This window comes from Apodemus sylvaticus, chromosome 1 (assembly GCF_947179515.1).
Source record: "Apodemus sylvaticus chromosome 1, mApoSyl1.1, whole genome shotgun sequence".
Taxonomy (NCBI): domain Eukaryota; kingdom Metazoa; phylum Chordata; class Mammalia; order Rodentia; family Muridae; genus Apodemus; species Apodemus sylvaticus.
This window is the reverse complement of record NC_067472.1, coordinates 82,525,518-82,545,413: the sequence shown is the minus strand read 5'-3', so window position 1 is coordinate 82,545,413 and position 19,896 is coordinate 82,525,518. Positions and strand designations below refer to the sequence as shown.

The following is a 19,896-nucleotide window of genomic DNA, read 5'->3' as shown; positions in this document are numbered from 1 at the left end:
AGTGACAGACTGCAATCTGTAAGCCAAATATACCTTTTCTTACTCTAAGTAACTTTTGATTATGATGTTTATCACTGCAACAGAAAAACAAACTCAAATACATACCTAAAGTTAACAAAATTTTGTGGCGGCAACTTCTGACATATTGTCCATAAATACTGAAGTTTTTTGTCTTGATCCTGCACACTAGGAAAGAAATATACACAAAAGTATATAAAAGCACACATAACTAATACCCATATTAATGTGTTATTATAGCTCAGATCTGAAATATCTCTCAAAGAGAGATAAAGGCTTGATCCTCAGTCTGGGATGCTTGCTCTTAGGCAATCATTTCTGAAGTAGGGCCTAGTTGGAGGGCTTGGATCCTAGGGGGAAGTGTTAGGAGGTCAGTCCCTACCTGCTTCTCTACTTCCCAGAATGAGGTAAACAGGCTTCTTCTACCACCATAATGTGTGGGGTAGCCATAGCCTAAAGCAACAGGAACTGAATGACTCCAAGCCACAATAAACCTGCCCTCCTTTAGGTCACATGCTTCTTATAGCAGAAAGCTAACACATGTCTTTATCAACAGTGACTTTCATCTGTTTTCAAAACTGGACGGTAGCATTCATCTTTGAAATAAACAGGTTTGAAGTCAAATCCCAGTTCCACACTACTTGACAGGGAGCAGGTACTTCACTTCACCTACTGTTGATTCTGTTAAATGATCTCAAGGCTAGAGGCAGAACCCTGTGATCCTGCCCCAAGCTTGGCACTGAAGACGCCACTGAAAATTCTGTCAAGGAATCTGTATATTGATAGGAGCATTATGAGGCCTAGCTTTCCTTAACATAAAGAGAACCAAGTCACAGATCAGCTGTCAAGCTCCCAGGGGCCCAGACCTCAGGTCTTTCTTGCTGTTTGAGCTAATTCCTGTGTGAAACAGTTACAAGAGTTCTGTTTCTACGCAGCTTAGATGGATAACCCCCCATAAACACAAGATGGAAAGAAAAGAACCCACGGAGTGGCAACTCTGTCCACCACACAGAGTGAAAAGCTGCCCACGAATGCTGATGTGCTGCAGAACAGAGGGGTGCCTTACTATACCTTAGAGGCCAGCCACCGAGCCAATAGAATGGAGGCCCATGCTGACATTTCTCAACTACAGCACCTGTCTGCCAGCAGGCGGATGCCTTCACCTTAAGGAAGAATTGTAAAGGAGTCTAGAGGATACTTGAGGCTACTCTACACAAGCAATTCTACTGATGCTGATTCTTGATTCATTTAACTCAGTCCCAGGACATCCTGAGAACTTAGGAACTTAAAACCTCAGCACCTACCAGGGAGAAAGTCTTAGGCCACAGTGACTGCAGATCCTGAGAAACAGCACTGTGATCCCCACAAAGGGTAAACTAAAGGGGAGGGGCAGGGGTGGAGTTGAGACTGGTCCTTCCTTTCCCAGGACTGAAGAATTAGATAATTAAGAAATAAAGTGAGACGGTAACAAGGAGATCATTGGACTGGCCAAGGAGAAGCTGATAGCATTTAGCACATACTGTCCTGTTACTGGGCATGTGGAAGCTGGGGGGTGGGGGGGAGAGGGAGAGGCAGTGTAGAAATGATCAAACAATGGGCAGAGCCTTCAGGGAAGACCTGTCTCCATCTGGATACCAGCTCTGACAATGGCTTGGTCTAGCTCCCAGTTCCTGTATCTATACAATGAAGTAACAAGAACAGGTGCGTGTTCTGGATGCTTGATGCTTGTTAAGAACGAAGCAAGGATGCTTGAATAACACTTAGAAGAAAAAACAAAATAGTCACAGGAGGTAGAGGGAGGGAGAAAGCTGGGAGGGTCTAGAGGAGGGGGAGGGAAACGGTGGGGACAGGATCAGGTGTGGGGAGAGACAGGAGAGAGACCCAGTAGGCCAGGAGAATGAATGGAAATCTGCAGCTGCCTGGGGTGGGGTGGGGAGGCTCCCAGGAGTCAATGCAGGTGACCTTAGCTGAGATGCGTAACAATAGGGACATGGAACCTGAAGAGGCCACCCCCTGTAGCCAGGCAGGAACTCAGTGGAAGGATAGGGACACCAACCCACCCACTAAACTTTTGACTCAAAATTTGTCCTATTTAAAATGCAGGGATGGAATAGAGACGGAAGAAAAGGCCAACCAATAACACACAACTCAAAACCTATGCCATGGGCAAACACCAATCTCTGACATTAACCGTGATCTGAGTGGCTCCACCCCGCAGTGGACAGAAACAGAAGCAGATACCTAAGGAGGTCAGAGACACTTATGGAAGAGTTGGGGAAAGGATTGAAGGGTCAAAAGTAGATGGAAACTCCACAGGAAGATCAACAGAGCCAACAAATCTGGACCCCCTGGGCGCTCTCGGAGGCTGAGCCACCAGAGAACACACACGGGCTGGCACAAGGCCCCAGACACACGCACAGCACTCAGGCAGCTCAGTCTCCAAGGCTGCCCTGTCTGGCCTCAGTGGAAGAGGATGCATCTAATCTGGCAGAGACTTGATGTGCCAGGGTCGGGGGATACACAGGCGGGTCTCACCCTCTCAGAGGAGAAGGGGAGGGAGGATAGGGGGAAGGGAGTCAGTGAGGGAGGGATAGGGAGGGGGAGCAGTGTTTGGGATGTAAACAAATAAATAAAAAGAATGGCGGGGGGAGGGGGCATGTGCTCACTCTAGCACTCAGTGGACACTGGGAAAATACTCTTACAGCAAGGAAGACTCCCGTCCTATTGCTGAACAGCTAAGCCTCCAAGCAGCAGCACAGACACCCCACAATGCCTCACTTGCAGAACTGTTTTCACCACAGCAGGGTTTGAACTAGCAATTCACCAATGTGGATGAAGTCACACCGGCTTTCTATGCTAACAATACTAAGCACGGTCACTCTGGATGCAGGTAGAACAGGGCCATCCCTATACATGCTAGTTCAGTGTCCCATTATGATTCCTGAGTGTACTTACAAGTGGGGCACAGTGTCACATCATTCCGTTGAACTTTAAGACTCTGAACACTTTAACCTTACCTTGCCACTTGTGTCCATTCTTCATACAGACTGAATGTCATTAAGGGCTCAGGCAATTCCCGCAAATAGGACTTTAAAGCACCTGAAACCATGAACACACTCTTGAGTATGCAGTAGGGCCAAAACTGCATCTGTTTACAAATGAAAGTATTCCAAGTATTCCAAGCTACACAGAACAAATTATAATTGGGCAGCTGTGCTTAAGAGAATAAAACCTCAGAAAAGAAACTCAGTTCCTTACAAAAATACACTAAGAGCAACTAAAATAAAATTAGCTGTAAGGTAATTCTATTAACATACATAATTTCTCCAGGCAAATAGGTCATAGGTGATAGGAAGGAGGTTCCAAGTAATCTCCACAATAAATACATGCACGATATCTTCACCTTTGCTTAACAATGGGGGATGGGGGAGGGGAAGAACTCAGAAAGAAGAGACAGGTACACATGCGTGTACACACGCAGGGCATTAGGAGACTTAATCAGGGGAATCTTTCATTGGACTGCTCACTCCTCAAATGACAACTGTTCTTTCAGCTGGTGACCTGAGCCGAGGCTTGCTCAGCACAGTCCCTGGAGCTCACCTGCGACAGCATGGGGGTCTGAGTAGAACTCATCCAGGTGAGACGTGGAGCAGTCGAGAGCAGCTTTCAGCTTCTTTAACTTGGAGGCTCCAGCTCCGATCCGAAAAAGGCCCTAAAGAAACAAAGCGCCAGCAGCCAGTCAGAGCTGAGTCTCACCCTGGGGAACTTCATCTTGCTTGTGAGAGCCACACTGCCCACCTCACAACCCTATTCCAAGGAATGAAGAATGCACATGTGCCTAGTGTATGGTGACAGACAGGACACAGACCTTCTTAATGCCTGTTCTTGATCTATTGAAAGTTTTTTCTTTCATAGTACTGAGTACTGACTACTACATATTTTATAAATTTAGTTATTTTAAAAACCTGATTATCTCAGGGAAAGTAGAGTAGATTGCATGTCACTTTCACTAACTTAAATGTGAGCACACAGAGAATCAGCCAAGCGCAGCCAGTGTATAAAGGCAGGGCCAGAATCCAGGAGCCTTAGGCTCAAGCAGTGCCAGCAGGCTTCTCAGCCCTTCACACACCCAGAGACTTCACTGGGGAGGAGCACGGGAAGTGGCAGTGCTGATCACAACCAACAGTGCCATTGCTCTCCCGGAAAGCAAGAGCAGGCCCAGTGCAGAAGCAGGCCCTGGAGCTAGTAAAAGCTGAGTTGGGCACCAGAAGCCAACATGAGAGTTTCTAGATGGCCTTGATTTGGGCTGGATTAGATGCCAAAATTATATCTGCAAAAACTTGCTGTGTGGTTCACCTACAGAGCCTCTGTTGTTCTCTGTGTATGAGACTGTAACAGAAGGTTCTTCAAAGGATAAAGTATATTGTATTTTGAATCTGGCTTTGTCCTGCATGAACTTCTTGCATGCTTATCTCTATGTACGTAGGACTAAGAGCTGCCCTGCTTGGTTCATGTGTGTATTTTTGGTATGGATCTTATACAATACATACATGTACCCATTAAAATCACTGCACAGCACACACAATTCAAGACTGTCATGAACAAGAGATCATGCATTCTTGGCCATCAGAGCATTGTCCCAATTCATAAACAGAACTCAAAAGGAAAGAGAGGACGGTTAAAGGTCAGAGTACACTGCAAGCAGAACAAGCACCCATTGTTCTGAGGCCCCACTTTATTTATTGAATAAAGGTTCATAGACTCATTGGAAAATGTGGGTCATGGGGATCAAAGGTTTGAAAGCCACTGGTCTATACCTCCATAGTGGCTGTTAAATGAACGTGTGTGAGGGTGGTGATCTGGACAGAGAAAGAGTCAAAGGATTTGGCAGGTAGGACCTGAGGTGCCCCTCACCTCCTCCTTCATGCCAGTCTCCAGCAACAACATGACGCAGGCCTCAATAGGAAGAGCGATCTCACGCCCACTCCTCTTCAGGTGTTCCTCCAGAGGTGTACCGAAGGCTGGCTTCTCTGCCCACTTATCTAGAGCAGTAAACAGTTGGTAAGACCTTTGGACACCTCATGAATTCTGGACATTTACTTTCTATAGCACCCAAGGACTCCCTAGAAAACTAAGGGTGACTGAGGATCAGGAGAAGAGAAACACTCAGACATCTGGTGAGCTTTTGTCATTTAGCAACTATGGGAGCACAGACATGTGTCAGTCTGGGACAGTCACTGGTGGATAGAGGCCCTAACATGCCACATGGCACGACTTGCCAGGGTTGATGCTGATGATGGTCATGGATGCCACTATATGCTGCCAACACATGTGGATGGAGTCAGAGGCCTTGCATTAAAACGAAGGCTACATCTGAGCACAGCAACTTTACTGAAAATAAATGTACTCTAGCCACACAAAGAAGTACTGCCTCATGGGTAGAGGACAAGAAAAAGACTCCATCACATGAAAGCAGGAAAATCCTTAGCATTCCAAACAGGGGTGTCAAAACCAACAGAGGACAATGTGAACACAAAGCAGGGCCATGCTGAGACACACAGTACTGCTCGCCAACCTATACCCAATTAAAAAACCCTAAGCAGAAAAACTGAGGCATCTGAGGTTCCCAAGTAGCTTAGGATGAAGGCTGTGCTGACGGCAGCAAGTGTTTCCGATGACTTTTAGGCCACAGGCCATTTCATATACTACAGATCTAAGGTAGCTCCACAGAAATATGTACAATAAAGCAGTCAGAGGAATTTAGAACATGGACATGCTAAATTAGATAATGAGTTCTTGGCAGGTCTGGCCTGTCTGTGGACACTACAGAGCTCTAGTGCTACCTTGGAAGTATACAGAAACCAATACATGATCCTGGTCAGCTAAAGAAGAGTATACATCCTTCCCAGTCTGACAGATGCCCCTCCTGTCGCCAAACTGCTATTGGAGGGCTGGATCTGAACAGGGCTGTCCAGTGATACTTCCCTCCCTCACCTCCCTGAGAGGGGTGGGGCCCCTTGCACCATTCAGAGAGGAAGGGGGAAACACAAATGCCACAGATCCACAGGCCTAAAACTAATGAAAAGTTTAAAATGACAGCAAGCAGGAGTGAGGAAAGGTGTGGAAGACAGTGGACACAGACACAAACCTCGGGATCTGCCATTCTCAGCTCTTCACGCCTGGCCAGGTCCTAGCCTTGGCCCAAGGAACTTTCTAACAGGAAAGAAACTATGTGAGGGTCCTGTCCTATTTCACAAGACAGGTCTATAACAGTTCTCTTGAAGGCTAGATCTTACTCTGTTCCTTTTACCTAAAGCAAAGATGGTCAACTATGCTCAAAATAGCATGTGACCATTCTCTTTATCATTCATGGATACATAGGAGGTACTTGGGTTTGCACCTAAGTGTTTCTACAATATGTCCAACCTGAGATGCTGATGTCAAACAGAAGATAGACACAAGCTGGGGGGAAGAAGTCTAATACCCTACCCAAGTCCTATTTCCTGTTTGTACAGTCTACTGTAAAACCATAGTCCCAGCCTCATGCTAAAACAAATCATAATTTTTAAAATAGCAATGTATCTTGACAGACAGTTATGAGTTCAATCATAGACCTTGAATCTCAAAAGGGAGTTAGAAATGAGGTAACCAAGAAAACTACAGCAGTGTTTTGGTGGCTGTGTCTTACCAGGCAGATGCCCCATGGTGAAATGTCCTTGAAGCTGCACAGGGGTCTTTACTACTACACTGAACATTAGGAGGCTGGGACATCTCCCTACACTCATCACCAACAAAGGGCCTGCATCTCTGGCCCTCTGTGAACCTGATCAGAGAACCACACAAAGAACCCTAAAGGGAGATCCAGTCTACTGGGATTCGGGGTGAGACAATGGCCATCTTTCCCCATAAATATGTCCCTACCGCATAAACATTTATGAAGACTTTAAAATCAATGACACAGGGCCCACCTTGCTGCTTCCAGCCTTTGGGGCAGCCCACTTCAGTTTCTCTTTGTAGTACTTGTCTTGCTAAATAAATAAATTTCTGCTTAAGTTTTTAATGTCTGTCACTTTCCTATGAGAAGACAAGAACTGAGACCCAAATATCACTGAGAGATGACCATACTCCAGTCTACTCTTAGAATGTTCTAGTAAACATCAAGTAGAGTACGACTTACCACTTACTTTGAAGTGATAATCACAGAGGGAACACTCAAGAGCTTCTGGCCTAGATACTACTCCAAAGGCAAGTTCTAGCTCCAGAGCTGGCCTTCAAGCAACAGGCCTATATGTGTCACGTACACATAGAAGGCACACAAAATTCTTAAGGACTCCTCATTTTCTTAGTAAGAGCAACTGGACTGTGATGGACACATAACACACACACATAAACATATAACGGCCATTAGAGAGACAGGACAGATTGCTAGGATGTGGCGATCAATGGTCTAGACAAGGGTCACAAACACAGTTGTTGGGGGTGACAGGTCTGGGGGCCAGGTTAGAGAGCCTAAGGCTACAGCATTCTGACAGCTGGATGCAGGTTTCCACAGGGGGAAGTATGCTGTGCTGAGATATTTGAAAAGTCCAAGAAGGCAGAGGTCAGCACTGTTAATTAAGTGTCTGGGTTTTCAACGATGACAACTAATTTTTAAAATATATTTGAATGATCTAAGGCTGTTTGAGACTTCTGGTATAGACCATCAATGTGACAGCACTTCAGAGACAAAGTACTTAGTGCTGGCAGCAGTGGTTAGAGAAGGCTCCTCAAAGGAAGCAAGTGAGGCAGGGACTCAGGCATCAAGGAACAGACAAGCACATGTGACGGAGCTGGCTGGGAGCAGCACTGAGACACGCGGAAATGAGTGTGTGTGGGGGGCAGGGGGCAGCTGGTGGAATGGAAGGACGGTGGAGCTCTGTGCCAACTACCCAGAACCTAGCCACAGGGATGTAGGCAGAGAGTGCCAGCTCCCAGGCCTCACAGCTGCCTGTGAAAAAAGGCAGCTCTGGAAGACCAGGAGGGAAAGGCGGCTGGGGCAGGAGGCCTCTCGTGCTGTCTGAGGTCTGTCAAGGGCAAGGGCGCCCAGACCCAGGGAACCAGAGGTGCGAACGGTGCCGTGCTGCTGGTGCTGGGAAAGTGTCAGGATGGGGGATTTCTAGAGAAAAGGGATGAGGGAGGGAAAGGAGCGGAAGAGTGAGGACGGACCTCAGAGAATGCTCTCTGCTGAGGGGAATGAATCAGACAAGTGGAATCCTAACTGTGACGGAGGACTGAATGAGGAAGAGCATTAGCAGAGTGCTGGCCTGGGCTATGTCCAATACCAAGATTTGGAAAAGCGGGTTGCTGCTCCTTAGGGGTTGTAATTTCCTTTAATAGCCGAGTGGGCACAGAAGCAAATCTGCAAAGGGCTAAGGATAGAAAGGTAGACAAGAAGGTGAAAAGCCATCCAGGATCCCTCAGAAAATGAGGAACCAAAATTAGATGAGCATGAATGAGTTCAAAACAGGAAGAAGGGCGGGACAAGCACTCGCTGACTGAAGGTGGACTGCAGTCCCCAGGCCTGGGGACAGGAGGGTCCCACTGTATGATATTTTCTGATATGCTGAGACTTTCTGAAAGACAGCTACAAAGAAAAGGCAGGGCTAAAGAGAGGTAAGTACCTAGACAGGCAAGTGGGCAGGGAGACAGGCTGCAGCCAGAGGGCGTGGCCTGGGAAGGAGAGCACACAGCTATGTGCCTCACACCCCAGTGGTCCCTCTTCTAGACTAAACTCCTCTTTGCTCCCATGACTTTCTGTTTCTCTGGGGACGAACACTGAATGAGGGTGACTAAGAACTCCAACATCCTGCTTATGTTAACATGCAACTCTTCCAACACAGTTCACCATTCAAAGATGAGAATGACATCTGCAGATCATCTTGTCCCGTACAGGGCCCCACCAGCAGTGGACATATCACAAACATGTTCTCAATGCTCTGAACTTGACAGCAATACTTTGTCCCTTGGAAAGATAAGCACTTGTTGCTCAGACACAATCTATCATCCAGGAACTGGGAAACTGGGTGATTAGGAAACGACAGCCTGTCATACAAAGAGTGGCCCAGGAATGAGACACTGCACTGCACCTGCGATAGCTCAAGACCCTACTCAGTCAGGCCAGAGGAGCCCTGACTGTATAGTGCAAGCATCCAGGCACAGAGTAACTCATCAGGGCTTCCTGAAACTTAAGGCACGATATGGAATCCTCTAGCGGACCAGCTGCCCACTCAGCGGTGAACATAAGCATTTGCCAACCTTGCCACGCTCAGCACCTGGTCAGATCCCCTGGCTTTACAAGCCCAATTGCTCTACAGGGAACATAAGCTCCAAATGTCGGAGCTATGCACCAAACAAAACTAGAGTCAGCTCCCTGTAACTGTAGGCAAACAGTTGTGGTATACAGAGCACCTGCCTCATATATATAAGACCTTGTGTTCCATCCCAGTACTATAGGGAAAGAGAGAAAGAGAAAGAAACTGGAAAAGGCTGATCGGTACTGAATATGTAGAGACCTTCATTTTCTTATTACTAGTTCCCAAATAATGCAAGCTAAAAACTTTATGTAGCACTTGAGTTATTATAGTGGACATTATATAAATCATTTAGAGATTAATATATGGGTATGTGTGTGTGGAGGGTGTTGGCAAACATTATGCTGCTTTACATAAGGCACTTAGAAGTCTGGGACTTTTGTTCTGGAGAGTCAACCTTTCAGACACCAGGGGACAAGTATAGTCTGTCCCAAAGATGACAGAATCAACAACTTCTGCCATGTCTACTGATAACTATTCTAATGGTAAATTGCAGAGAAGCAATAGCAAGAGCTGAGACTGGGGGGAGGCTTTAAACATCCAACTTAAATTAAACAGCATTGCTGGACAAAAGGGCTATGCGCTTCAGTGGAGCTGGTAAGAGCAGGGACTATAACTATGGAAGGTTAGAGTGGCCACCACGGCCTTGGAATCTGATCACAGTGAACATCAAGGCATCAAGGGTGGGCCTGTCACACTCTTCCTTGGTAAGTCTGGAATATTTCTCCAGAACAGACGGATGCTCCCTATGGAACTGACTGGAAAGGGTAATTAGATGGCAGAGATTTTCAAATCTGAGGAAGAAGCAGAGAGGCTGTTTCTCTTCAATGGAAGATGTCGGAAGTGCAATATTCCATTAGTGTGTTAATTTGAGTTTGGAAGAAATTAGAAAATGCAGCAAGAAAGATGAAATTATACTGGGAAATGCTAAGCAGAGGCTTTGTCCCAAGGAAAGGCATGCAAAGGAGCCAGGCTGAAGAGAGCAGAGGCAGAGGGGCAGAGGAGAGGAGGCGTCAGCAGACGCGGGTTACATTACCTTGATGGGCGCGCATTTCGGGAAGGGCCTTTTCTAAGACTGCTAATGCTTTTCTATGGTAATCTGCTTGGGCTTCTAATAACTGAGAACAGACCCACATTCAAAAACAAAAGTAACGTTAGCATTGGATGGACACGGACACAGTGGTTGAGCAAAACTGAAAATGAACTCATTCATAAAAGCTTAAATGATTCAATTTTTATAACGTGTTAGGGTTCAGTCAAGGGAAGGTGCTTACCGTCACAAAGAACTTGCCGTATTCCCCTTCTTTGGCCATGAAGTTGTACATGTCTGCTGCAAGTTGATCCTGGAGAGAAGATGCATTATTAATATGAAACTAGTACCTGAAGAACAACCCCTGGGATTTTTAGATCAAATGAAAGGGAGGACAAGAGCCACAGGTGAAATGCCTGCTGACCAAGTGACAACTATGCACAATGACATACAGAAAGCTTTCTGACAGGGACATGGCCCAGTGGGCAGAGCGCTTGCCTCACAGTATGAGGACTGAGGGCAACTGGGCACTGTGCACACATCTGTAAGTCCGGCACGCCTACAGGAAGATGGTAGTCCAGACAGAAGACTCTCCGGAAGCTTGTGAGCCAGCTAGCTTTGGGTACACAGTGGTAAACAACAGAACCTGCCTCAGACAAGTGGAAGGGAAGGCGCAATGCCCAAGGGTATCCTCTGACCTCCTCACACATACAAAAAAGATAGAAGAGAGAGGCATCCAAGTACCCAACCCCACCCTACCTCCAAAGCAAGAACCCTGCAAACCTTGTAGGAATGCCTGAGAAGGATTACATTCATTAGACTGAGGTGGGAGACCCACCCTAAGAGTGGGAGGCAACATGTCCCCACATGTTAAAGGGTCAGCGATGTAGCAACAGTCTTTATTCTCTGCTCTTCACATGGATGTAAGGGATTAGTAGCTTCAAACACCTGCCATCTTGACTTCAACACCATGACAGAATAAGCCCCCTCTCCTTTAAGTTGCTTTTGCTAGAGGATTTTATCACTATAATAGAAAAAAAAAAAAAGGATACCAAAATATATACTGGCATTCCTTCTTGAAAGCCAAATGTACTAAACATGGTTTGTCATTTATTACCATTTGGGCTCTGGGTAACAAAAAGAAGGGAAAAGGTCATACTTCTCTTGTCACATACATATAAAAGTGTGTATGGAAAAAAGCAAGATACTAGAAACAGTAGTTTTCTGTTAGCAGCATTAGATGCTGGACTAAGAGATAGACAGAAGAAAGATCTTCACTTCCTGCTGAAATTTTTTAATATGTGAACTAATATAAACTAATCGATTATGTAAAAATTGCTGTTATTTTTATTATCTTGCAATACTGGTTTGAATCTTAGGCCTTGCGCAATCTCTACCGCTGAGCCCATATTCTACTTTTTACTTTTAAACAAAGTGTCACAAAAGTCCTAGGCTGGCCCTGAACTTGTAATCTTTTGCCTTACCCTCTCAAGTAGCTGCAATTACAGGCTTATACCTTCAGGACATAAATTTAAAGGACAGATTCAGGATTTGAATATACATGTCTTAAAATATGTGTGTCTAGACATCTTACACAAGAAGCACATATATTAGAAAACTATACGTATATCTTGAGTGAGCTCTTTAAGGCACTATCTTCTAAGTAATATGAGGATTCTTATTCAGAAATGCACATTAGGAACAACAAGTATCTCTTTAGAATAAATGAGAAAACAAGAAAGTGGATTTCCTAAGCTCTCACCTTGCTCCTAAGAAAAAAAGAGGGGAAAAAATGAAGTCAATATAAAATAGAAACTAAAGCTGGGGACAACCTGTGCTGGACGTGTTGGGATGTGGGAGTTGTGCACATTCAAGGGTCAGAAAACTGTTAAGCATGAAACTAGGAGAGTTAAAGAAGAACTAGAAACCCACTGCGCCTGGTGTATCTTTCTTCCTTTCCTTTCCTTTCCTCTCCTCTCCTTTTCCTTCCTTTCCTCTCCTTTCCTTTATTTTGGAGACAGGATCTCACTATACAGCTTAGCTGTCCTGGAACTCACTATGTAGACCAGGCTGACCTTGAACTCATCCTCCTTTGCCTCTAGAGAGCTGGGATTAAAGGCATCTACTACCATGCTCAAGCCACTTCAGGACAGTGTTTGTAAGGAATTATATGCCAGCAAAGGGGAGGATTTCAGTAAGTTCACTCATCAGTACATGGGAAGAACTGAGCAGTGTGTGGACTGGGCTGGTGTAGGAAAGGACACTGTAAGACGCTTGCCTCTAGTTCCCAGGGCCCCAGAGACAAGTGCCTCCCTCACCTCGGTTGCATTCGTGGACACGTGCCACTCTAAACATACAAACTGCCCGTGTCATTTACTTATTTTTAAGAATTTTTTCCTTATTTGTTTTTATGTGTATTTGTGTACTAGGGCTACAAAACAAGACCCTGTCTCAAAACCCAAAAGCCAAAACCAAACTAAAATAGCAAAACCCTTCCCTTACTAAAGTAAATGTGACCAACTTACTATATAATGTGATACCATGCTTATAATTTAAAAGCCTATACTATTATACTGTCTTCATGCACACTGGAAGAGGGCATTGGATCCCACTGCAGATGGTTGTGAGCCACCATGTGGGGGCTGGGAATTAAACTCAGGACCTCTGAGCCAGTGCTCTTCACTGCTAAGCCATCTCTCTAGCCCTGTCATGTCATTATAATTATAACTTTATATTATATCTTCTTTCCTCTCTCTCTCAACCCATCATTATAAATAAATAAGCTCAGTCAAGTTCTCTTTAAACATCCCATTTGCATTTCTTTAGATTTATTTTAGTTATACTTAGGAACATGTATGTGAATGTGTCCTGTATGATATGAGCATTTGGGTGCAGGTGCCTGCAGAGGCCAGAAGAGGGTGTTCGAATTTCTTTAAGCTTGAGCTTCAAGTGGCTGTGAGTCACCCAATGTGGGTCCTCTGCAAAAGCAATATGTACTCAGACCCTAGTTGGATTTTTAAAACTGTTATTTTTTTATTATAAAATAATCTATATAGTATTAGAAAATATAACTACTCTTCAATATCATTCATTATATTCTGATATGAAGTAGGCAAAACACTGACGAACTTACAACAGACTTTTTACCAGTTATACAGCAAACAGCAGGCGGCTGAAAGTCTACCAGTCAGGGGCTCCCATACCTTGCACTGTTCAACTTTATTCCCAGCTTCATCCATCTCTTCCTTTAGTGTGTCTATTTTGGATGGAAGCCCCTGAAAGTTGGTTCCTGAAGACTTGTGTGCTTGGTTCCATCTGCAAAACAGAGGAAGAGCCAGTCTGAGAAGGAGCTGAGAAAACTCAACTAGGATTCAGGACTAAAGAGGAATCCTTCCTGCAGCCTGACTCCATTGGGATAGGAGCTGATTCCCTTTTAAAAACAGACAGACAGACAGACAGACAGACAGACAGACAGACAGAAAAAAACCTCATGTTTAGGTTCTAGAATAGAAGCAGGCAAAACCAGGTACTAGTGTCTCTGCAAGGCAGGACTCCTGTAGTACTGGGGGTAGCATAACCAAGCACACCCTATGTCATGCACCACTGCCAGAACATAGTGGAGCCTCTGAGGAAGTTCTGTTTTTCAGGGCCCAATCATGAAGCACCTTCCTCCTGGTTTGATCTACAACGTTCCCTATACATGATCTGCAACAAGTCCCTGCTCTTGATGCACCTCATGATGCACCTTTCTGCCTCTTGAGACCTGAGACTGCTTCTAGCAGTAAAAGCTAGAACTTTACTGCAACTATAGCAGCACTCCAGATACTCATAGCAAGAGTGGTGGGGCAGATGAGAACAATGCATCTGTAACATTAGTTTTGGTTTTCAAATATGCTTCGGTTTGAATGCAGATGTCTGGACTCACTGAAAATTTAAACACAGATACTATGCAGACACAGCATGAAAACCCACACTAGCAACCTGCTGCCTGCCCACAGATGCCACCTTTTCCCCACTCCCAGTGTGGTACACAGAACGTTTCCCAAGAAGCAAACAGCCAGTGCTGAGTCTGAGAAGAGCACAGAATTTGGAGTGTGACGTCCGTGTGAAGAGCAGTTCCATCTTATGGAACTGTGTGTAATCACTGCCTAGGTTGACATCTGTTAGGTGAAGCTGATGGATATTGTCTACCTTGCAGAACTAGGACAGAGAGTAAAGGAGAGGACAAGCAGGGACAAGTAGGTGAGCATGGCGTTGGCACATCTTTAATCTCAGCACTCAGGAAGCAGAGACAAGCTCATCTCTATGAGTTTGAGGCCACCTTGATTTACACAGTGAGTTCCAGGACAGTCAGAGCTATATGTAGACCCTATCTCAAAACAACAAAACCAGAAAGGGATAGGTACAGCTCTTGCAGTGCACATACAACAGGTGCTCATTGCATCAGATACCATTTTCCTTCCAGGAGAGCAGAGCCACAGGAACAAGAACAAGCAAACGAGGAACATGCAACCACTGCAGTCTCTCCAACTCCCACTTGGGTTAACTAAGCAAGTATGACTCTGGACATATGGTAAGAGTCCATGTTGGATATCCTGTGCTTGAGACGCTGATGCCTGATAAACATCTATATTTTGCTTAGCAGAGCACAGTGAGGGACACACAAGACCTCACCCAATTAACCAGTTCACATTCTTTCTTCTAAGCAAAAATGTTAAGTACTGGGGCATACTCCCTGGTCTGCCTGTCATGCAGGGTTCTAGACACACGTGAATATATGACAAGCATACAGCAGAAGCCTCTGTCAGGTACTAGTCCCAACACCTGCTGTCTCTAGGGTCTGGAGTATATCATACAGCTAGCATGTGGGGTCCCAGCCTGTCTGTGAAACAGTTCTCTTCACAGAAGCACAGGGCGTTTCTATCAGCTCCATCCTGGCCTTTCCAGCTGATTGCAAGGGACCACTGCATTAAGTGGGAAGCAAGCAGTATTTGCTGAAAATAAAGAGGAGGAAACAGAGAGGGCTCAGTGGGAGAATATGAAGACTGACACCTGGCATGCCATAAGTCACACTGGCTTGACAACTGTACCTCTTATCATTTCTAAACCAGACAGTTAAACTGAATACTGAGCCACTGATTTATACATTTAATGGGCTATTTTCCTCCTTCACCCTCACCCCCTTAAGTGGTTCAGATTCAGAGATGGCTTGGTGGTGTCTAAGAAATAACAGCAATGCACCACTGGAATGCAGGTGCTCCAGAGCAGGAGCTGCTCTCCAAGGCACCCTGGCAGAGCTCCTCTCTCCCCACAGAACCAGGGGCCCAGAAGTCACGAGGACTGGGTGTGTATGTAAGGCTTCCCTGGAGCTTGTACTACCATGCCACTCTCCTTCTACTAAGTCAATCACTGCTGCAGTGCTGGGAATGCACCCAGGGTTCTCCGCATGACAGGCAGGCAAGTGCTTACCTTGGACCACAGCTGCTTTGTGCTCTGACAGGAGACTGAGGTTGTTTACACTGAGCAAATCTCGGATGCAAGTTAAACATACTCACTGCCTGGCCTTTTATAAGGGTTTGTTGGCTACTGTGATACAGTAAAAGAAAGGACTGGGCTATAGGTCCTTTCTGTTTCTGTTCCCACACACGACAGGATAAAGCACATAAATTCTGGCTAAAATAAGGGCAGAGCTGGAGCAGCAGGCCTGTCCGGGTCATAGGGGCTCCACTATAACATTCCTCGAATGGGATCAACAGCCCTATGGCCCTGGTTCCCTGGGGTTCCGTGAGTCCTTCCCTTTCTTGACCAAGGAAGATTTAAGACCTGGTGAGGCTCTCATTAAGCTAGACGGACCACAGCTCTATCATCCCTCAACTCCAATGTTTTGAGGACTGTGATAGTGGAACTGTCAGCCCCACCCTTCTTCTAGTTACCCATTTCCTAGTGCTCATCTCTGCTCCCTTTCCTTGGTGGCTCACGTAGTTCAGGATGCTCTGGCAACATGCCCTGACACAGGTGAAGGAAGGCTTAGAAGGGGCATGCGCAGGCTGTGGGCTGGTCAGTGACTCTGGTGTCTGACTGACAGGCTTGAATGCTGATCACAGGGCAGGATTGTGCTGCGTTCTTCACTACTCTCTCACCACCTTACCTTGCTCTGACTGAATCCCAGTCCAACACCAATCTAGCAAGCTGCTTCCTTTGCTTTTGGATGTTGGGAATTTCCACCTGGATGGAAAAACAGACCACAGAGATAAACTGGACATTTTAGCTGAATTCTTCAAGAACAATTACCTCTTGACAAAAGTTTTCTTCAAAACACAAACTTCCTTTACTTCCCCAAATAGGTCTACATTAAAGCTGCCGATTAGGGACACACTAGCTCTTTACCATCTGATCTCTGCCAGGCCGGGCAGCACAAGTACCCACCTCTGCGATGCCATAGAGAGGGTCCACGATCTCCTTCTCCACAAAGACTTCGTGCTGTGAGAGTTCAAGAGCCAGCTGATTCTCAGCATCTCCACAGGTCTCCAGCATCTTCCTTTAGGAACAAGATACCAAACAACAGCCGTGCACTCGTTAAACCAAGATGTCATGTGACTGCATTCTGCCATGACAGGAACACAGTGGAGCACCACCCAAACAAACCTTCACAGTGTTTTGCATGTGCGCTATCACCTAAAACACAAGTCCATATATGGGCTCTTAAAATGAAATGAACGGAGACGGAAAGATGGTTCACTGACGATATAGCTCCTGCCTGGAGAGTATGGGGCCCTAGGTGGCAACCTGTGAACAGGAAGATGAAGGGAAGGAGGGATGGACTGTCTCTCACATGTACTGAATGTGGGTGGAAATAAAGTGTGAACAGTCAGATCATAACTTAAACAAGAATTAGGTTTTCATGTTAGGTGAGAAGAGTGTTCTCAAAACAACTTACCATGTGCAAAGGTTGCTCCTTACACGTGGTTTTTTTAGACTCTGAATGAGTCTAGCCTTACATGTGCTTCCTCCAGAGTCAACACAGAAACTGGGTCTCCAGCTTATCACGCACCAATGTGGGTTCCTCCCCAGGGTTCTTGACGGCAGATGAGGAGGCTGACTAACACTTAGGTGCCCCGAGCACCATACTACTCAATGTCATACTTCCTTCTCATTTTCCTTAAACACACAGCTGATGTAACGCCAAATACATGTATAAATGTGTGACTCCACGGACTCCGCCTACCCTCCAGTCCTCTGTGGAAAGGGTGTGGTGAGAGGTGGCTGTCCTATTAGAGCCAAGGTGAGGAGTCTGAACAAGGCTCTGTGCTCTGCAGCATGTGCTCAGGCAGCTCCCTTACCCTCTTCCTTGCCTCAGTTATGAACACAAGCATCCGTCCTGGCTACTGCCTAGGCTGTTGTGAAGGCTAAGAGAGCTAATACTTAGAGAGCATTCAGCAGTGGGCTTGTATACAGTATCACTGTTGTGATGTCACTGAGGAAAATAGCATTAGTACAAGAAACCTGAATGGGTTTCGGAGAAAAATGCGCGCGTGCGTGCGTGTGTATGCATGTGCGTGATAAGCATTACAATTACCCAGATACCGTCATTATACATCATATCTCAGACTCATAAATATACAATTATATATGGGTCAATTAAAATAAAAATATATCTAAAAAGAAAATAAAGTAGGCCTAACACTTTGAAGTTAAAACAATCACCACATGAGCCAACTAATTCAGGAAACATACTCATCTGAGAACACCACTTTCCTTCCATGTTTGGTGGCCACACTGGTAGTGAGTGACTTGGAAGGACTGGCCAGTACTGATTCTGAGCCTACACACTGGCACGGGGGTGCGCACGTTCATGCCCAAGCATGGAGGACTGCAGGCTGACCCTTGGCACAGCTAAGCTCTGAGTAGAGAAGTTCCTCCCTAGCATCACAGCCCCAAGGTATCTGTCCCCACAGTCTAAGCTGCTCCCTGATGAAAGAGCCCCTACTATTGTGCTCCCAATTGCTATGGTGGCTTCTAGATACAACAGCTGCCCATCTCCCCCGGGCTCCAGGCCAAGGGCTCTCCCGAAGCACCACTTACCCCAAGAGAGACTCTTCCAGCTGGGCTGAAGCCTCCTGCAGGTTCTGGGCGAGAGCTGTCAGAGGAAGCTTCTTCTGGAAGACAAAAACAAGGTGCAGTCCTATGTGTAGTTTCCTAGTCATTCTCACCGGTCTGCTTCAGGTCACTGTGAGTACCCTTGCCCTCCAGGCACTCTGCACCAGGAAGAGGACTGTCCCTGTGGCTGTCCTTTAACTAAATTAACTTCAGGTGCCTCTTAGCATGGGGGCATGCCTTTGGAATATGTGCACTATCTTTACTGGCTGGGTATCCCTAATTTGAAAATTCAAAATATGTAATGGACCAAAGTCTGCATTCAAAAAGTTTCTGATTTCAGACTGTTTTGGATTTCAGATTTTTGTTTTAATTTTAATTAAAATTTAAAATTATAAAAATTAATTCATGTACTGGTGTGTGTGCGTGCAACTGTGGAAGCCAGAGGACAACTTGAGGGTCAGTTCTCTCCTTCTACCCTGTGGGCTTCTGGAATTGAGCTCAGGTCATCAAGCACGATGTAGAGCACCTTCACCTGCTAAGTCATCCTGCCAGCTGTGCTTGTTCTTGGGACAGGGTCCTTGAACTCACCATTTGTAGTCAAGGGTGATTTACCTGTTTCCACATTTTGAGTGCTACAATGATGGGCAGGTACTGCCACACTCAGTCTGTGTGGTGTTGGGGACTGAGACTAGGGCTTCATGCATGCCAAGCTGATACCTACCAGAACTAGAGCCCCAGTCTCTGGATGCCAGAGCTGCAGATTGTGCTTCATGAATAGACCTTGCTCACTAACTATCATAAATAATTATAATAAAATGCTCAACTGCAAAACATTGGCTAGAACATTCTTAAACTGGGTCTTGATTTGGCTATAATATTAAAATATAGTTTTAAATATCTAAAAAATATCTAAGCAAGTTTTGTGGTGTTTTAAAGCATGAAGCATTTTCCTATCAGAGATTTGTCCTTAATCAACAACAGGATCATCTAATCAGGGAACTCAGACACAGGGGTAAAGTAGCTGGCTTGGACCTCAAAGAGGGCGGAAGTGCAGACCTTGGCATGAATGAGCAACACTAGTCAGCACCTATATACTTGTGGCTGGTGTAATCTTGGAGTACAAGATGGAGAGGCCTACAAAGTAACAGAGAGGATACTTCTAATGACCCAGTGCTTGCAACACGGTGCTTTCATTCTGAAAAAACCATGCCATTCTGCCTCCCCAGTGAAAAGGACACTCATGTCAGACACTACCTGTCACCTGACTTGCCTGCATGCACTGCCTTGTGCCACTTGGGAGGACTTCTATCCAGGAAAGTACCAACAGTGGTGGCTCTGGAGGAGGGAGGGGGTCTGGGTCAAACTTCACTTATGTTCTTTTGTACATTCTGAATTGATGTT

At 45.7% G+C, this 19,896-nt stretch overlaps 1 protein-coding gene across 5 annotated transcripts in view; it reads right to left on the bottom strand.

Annotated features, from left to right (window-relative positions):
* Positions 1-19,896, bottom strand: part of Arhgap17 (Rho GTPase activating protein 17) — an 85,082-nt gene that overhangs the window by 24,819 nt on the left and 40,367 nt on the right. For all 5 annotated transcript variants that reach the window (XM_052199784.1, XM_052199765.1, XM_052199774.1 and 2 more), the window contains exons 4-13: positions 18,481-18,554; positions 16,825-16,936; positions 16,547-16,623; positions 13,602-13,713; positions 10,643-10,711; positions 10,405-10,486; positions 4,933-5,060; positions 3,619-3,730; positions 3,036-3,117; positions 106-186 (exon numbers count right to left, since the gene is read on the bottom strand). In XM_052199784.1, coding sequence (XP_052055744.1) covers positions 106-186; positions 3,036-3,117; positions 3,619-3,730; positions 4,933-5,060; positions 10,405-10,486; positions 10,643-10,711; positions 13,602-13,713; positions 16,547-16,623; positions 16,825-16,936; positions 18,481-18,554 — 929 coding nt within the window. The remainder of the gene's footprint in view (positions 1-105; positions 187-3,035; positions 3,118-3,618; positions 3,731-4,932; positions 5,061-10,404; positions 10,487-10,642; positions 10,712-13,601; positions 13,714-16,546; positions 16,624-16,824; positions 16,937-18,480; positions 18,555-19,896) is intronic.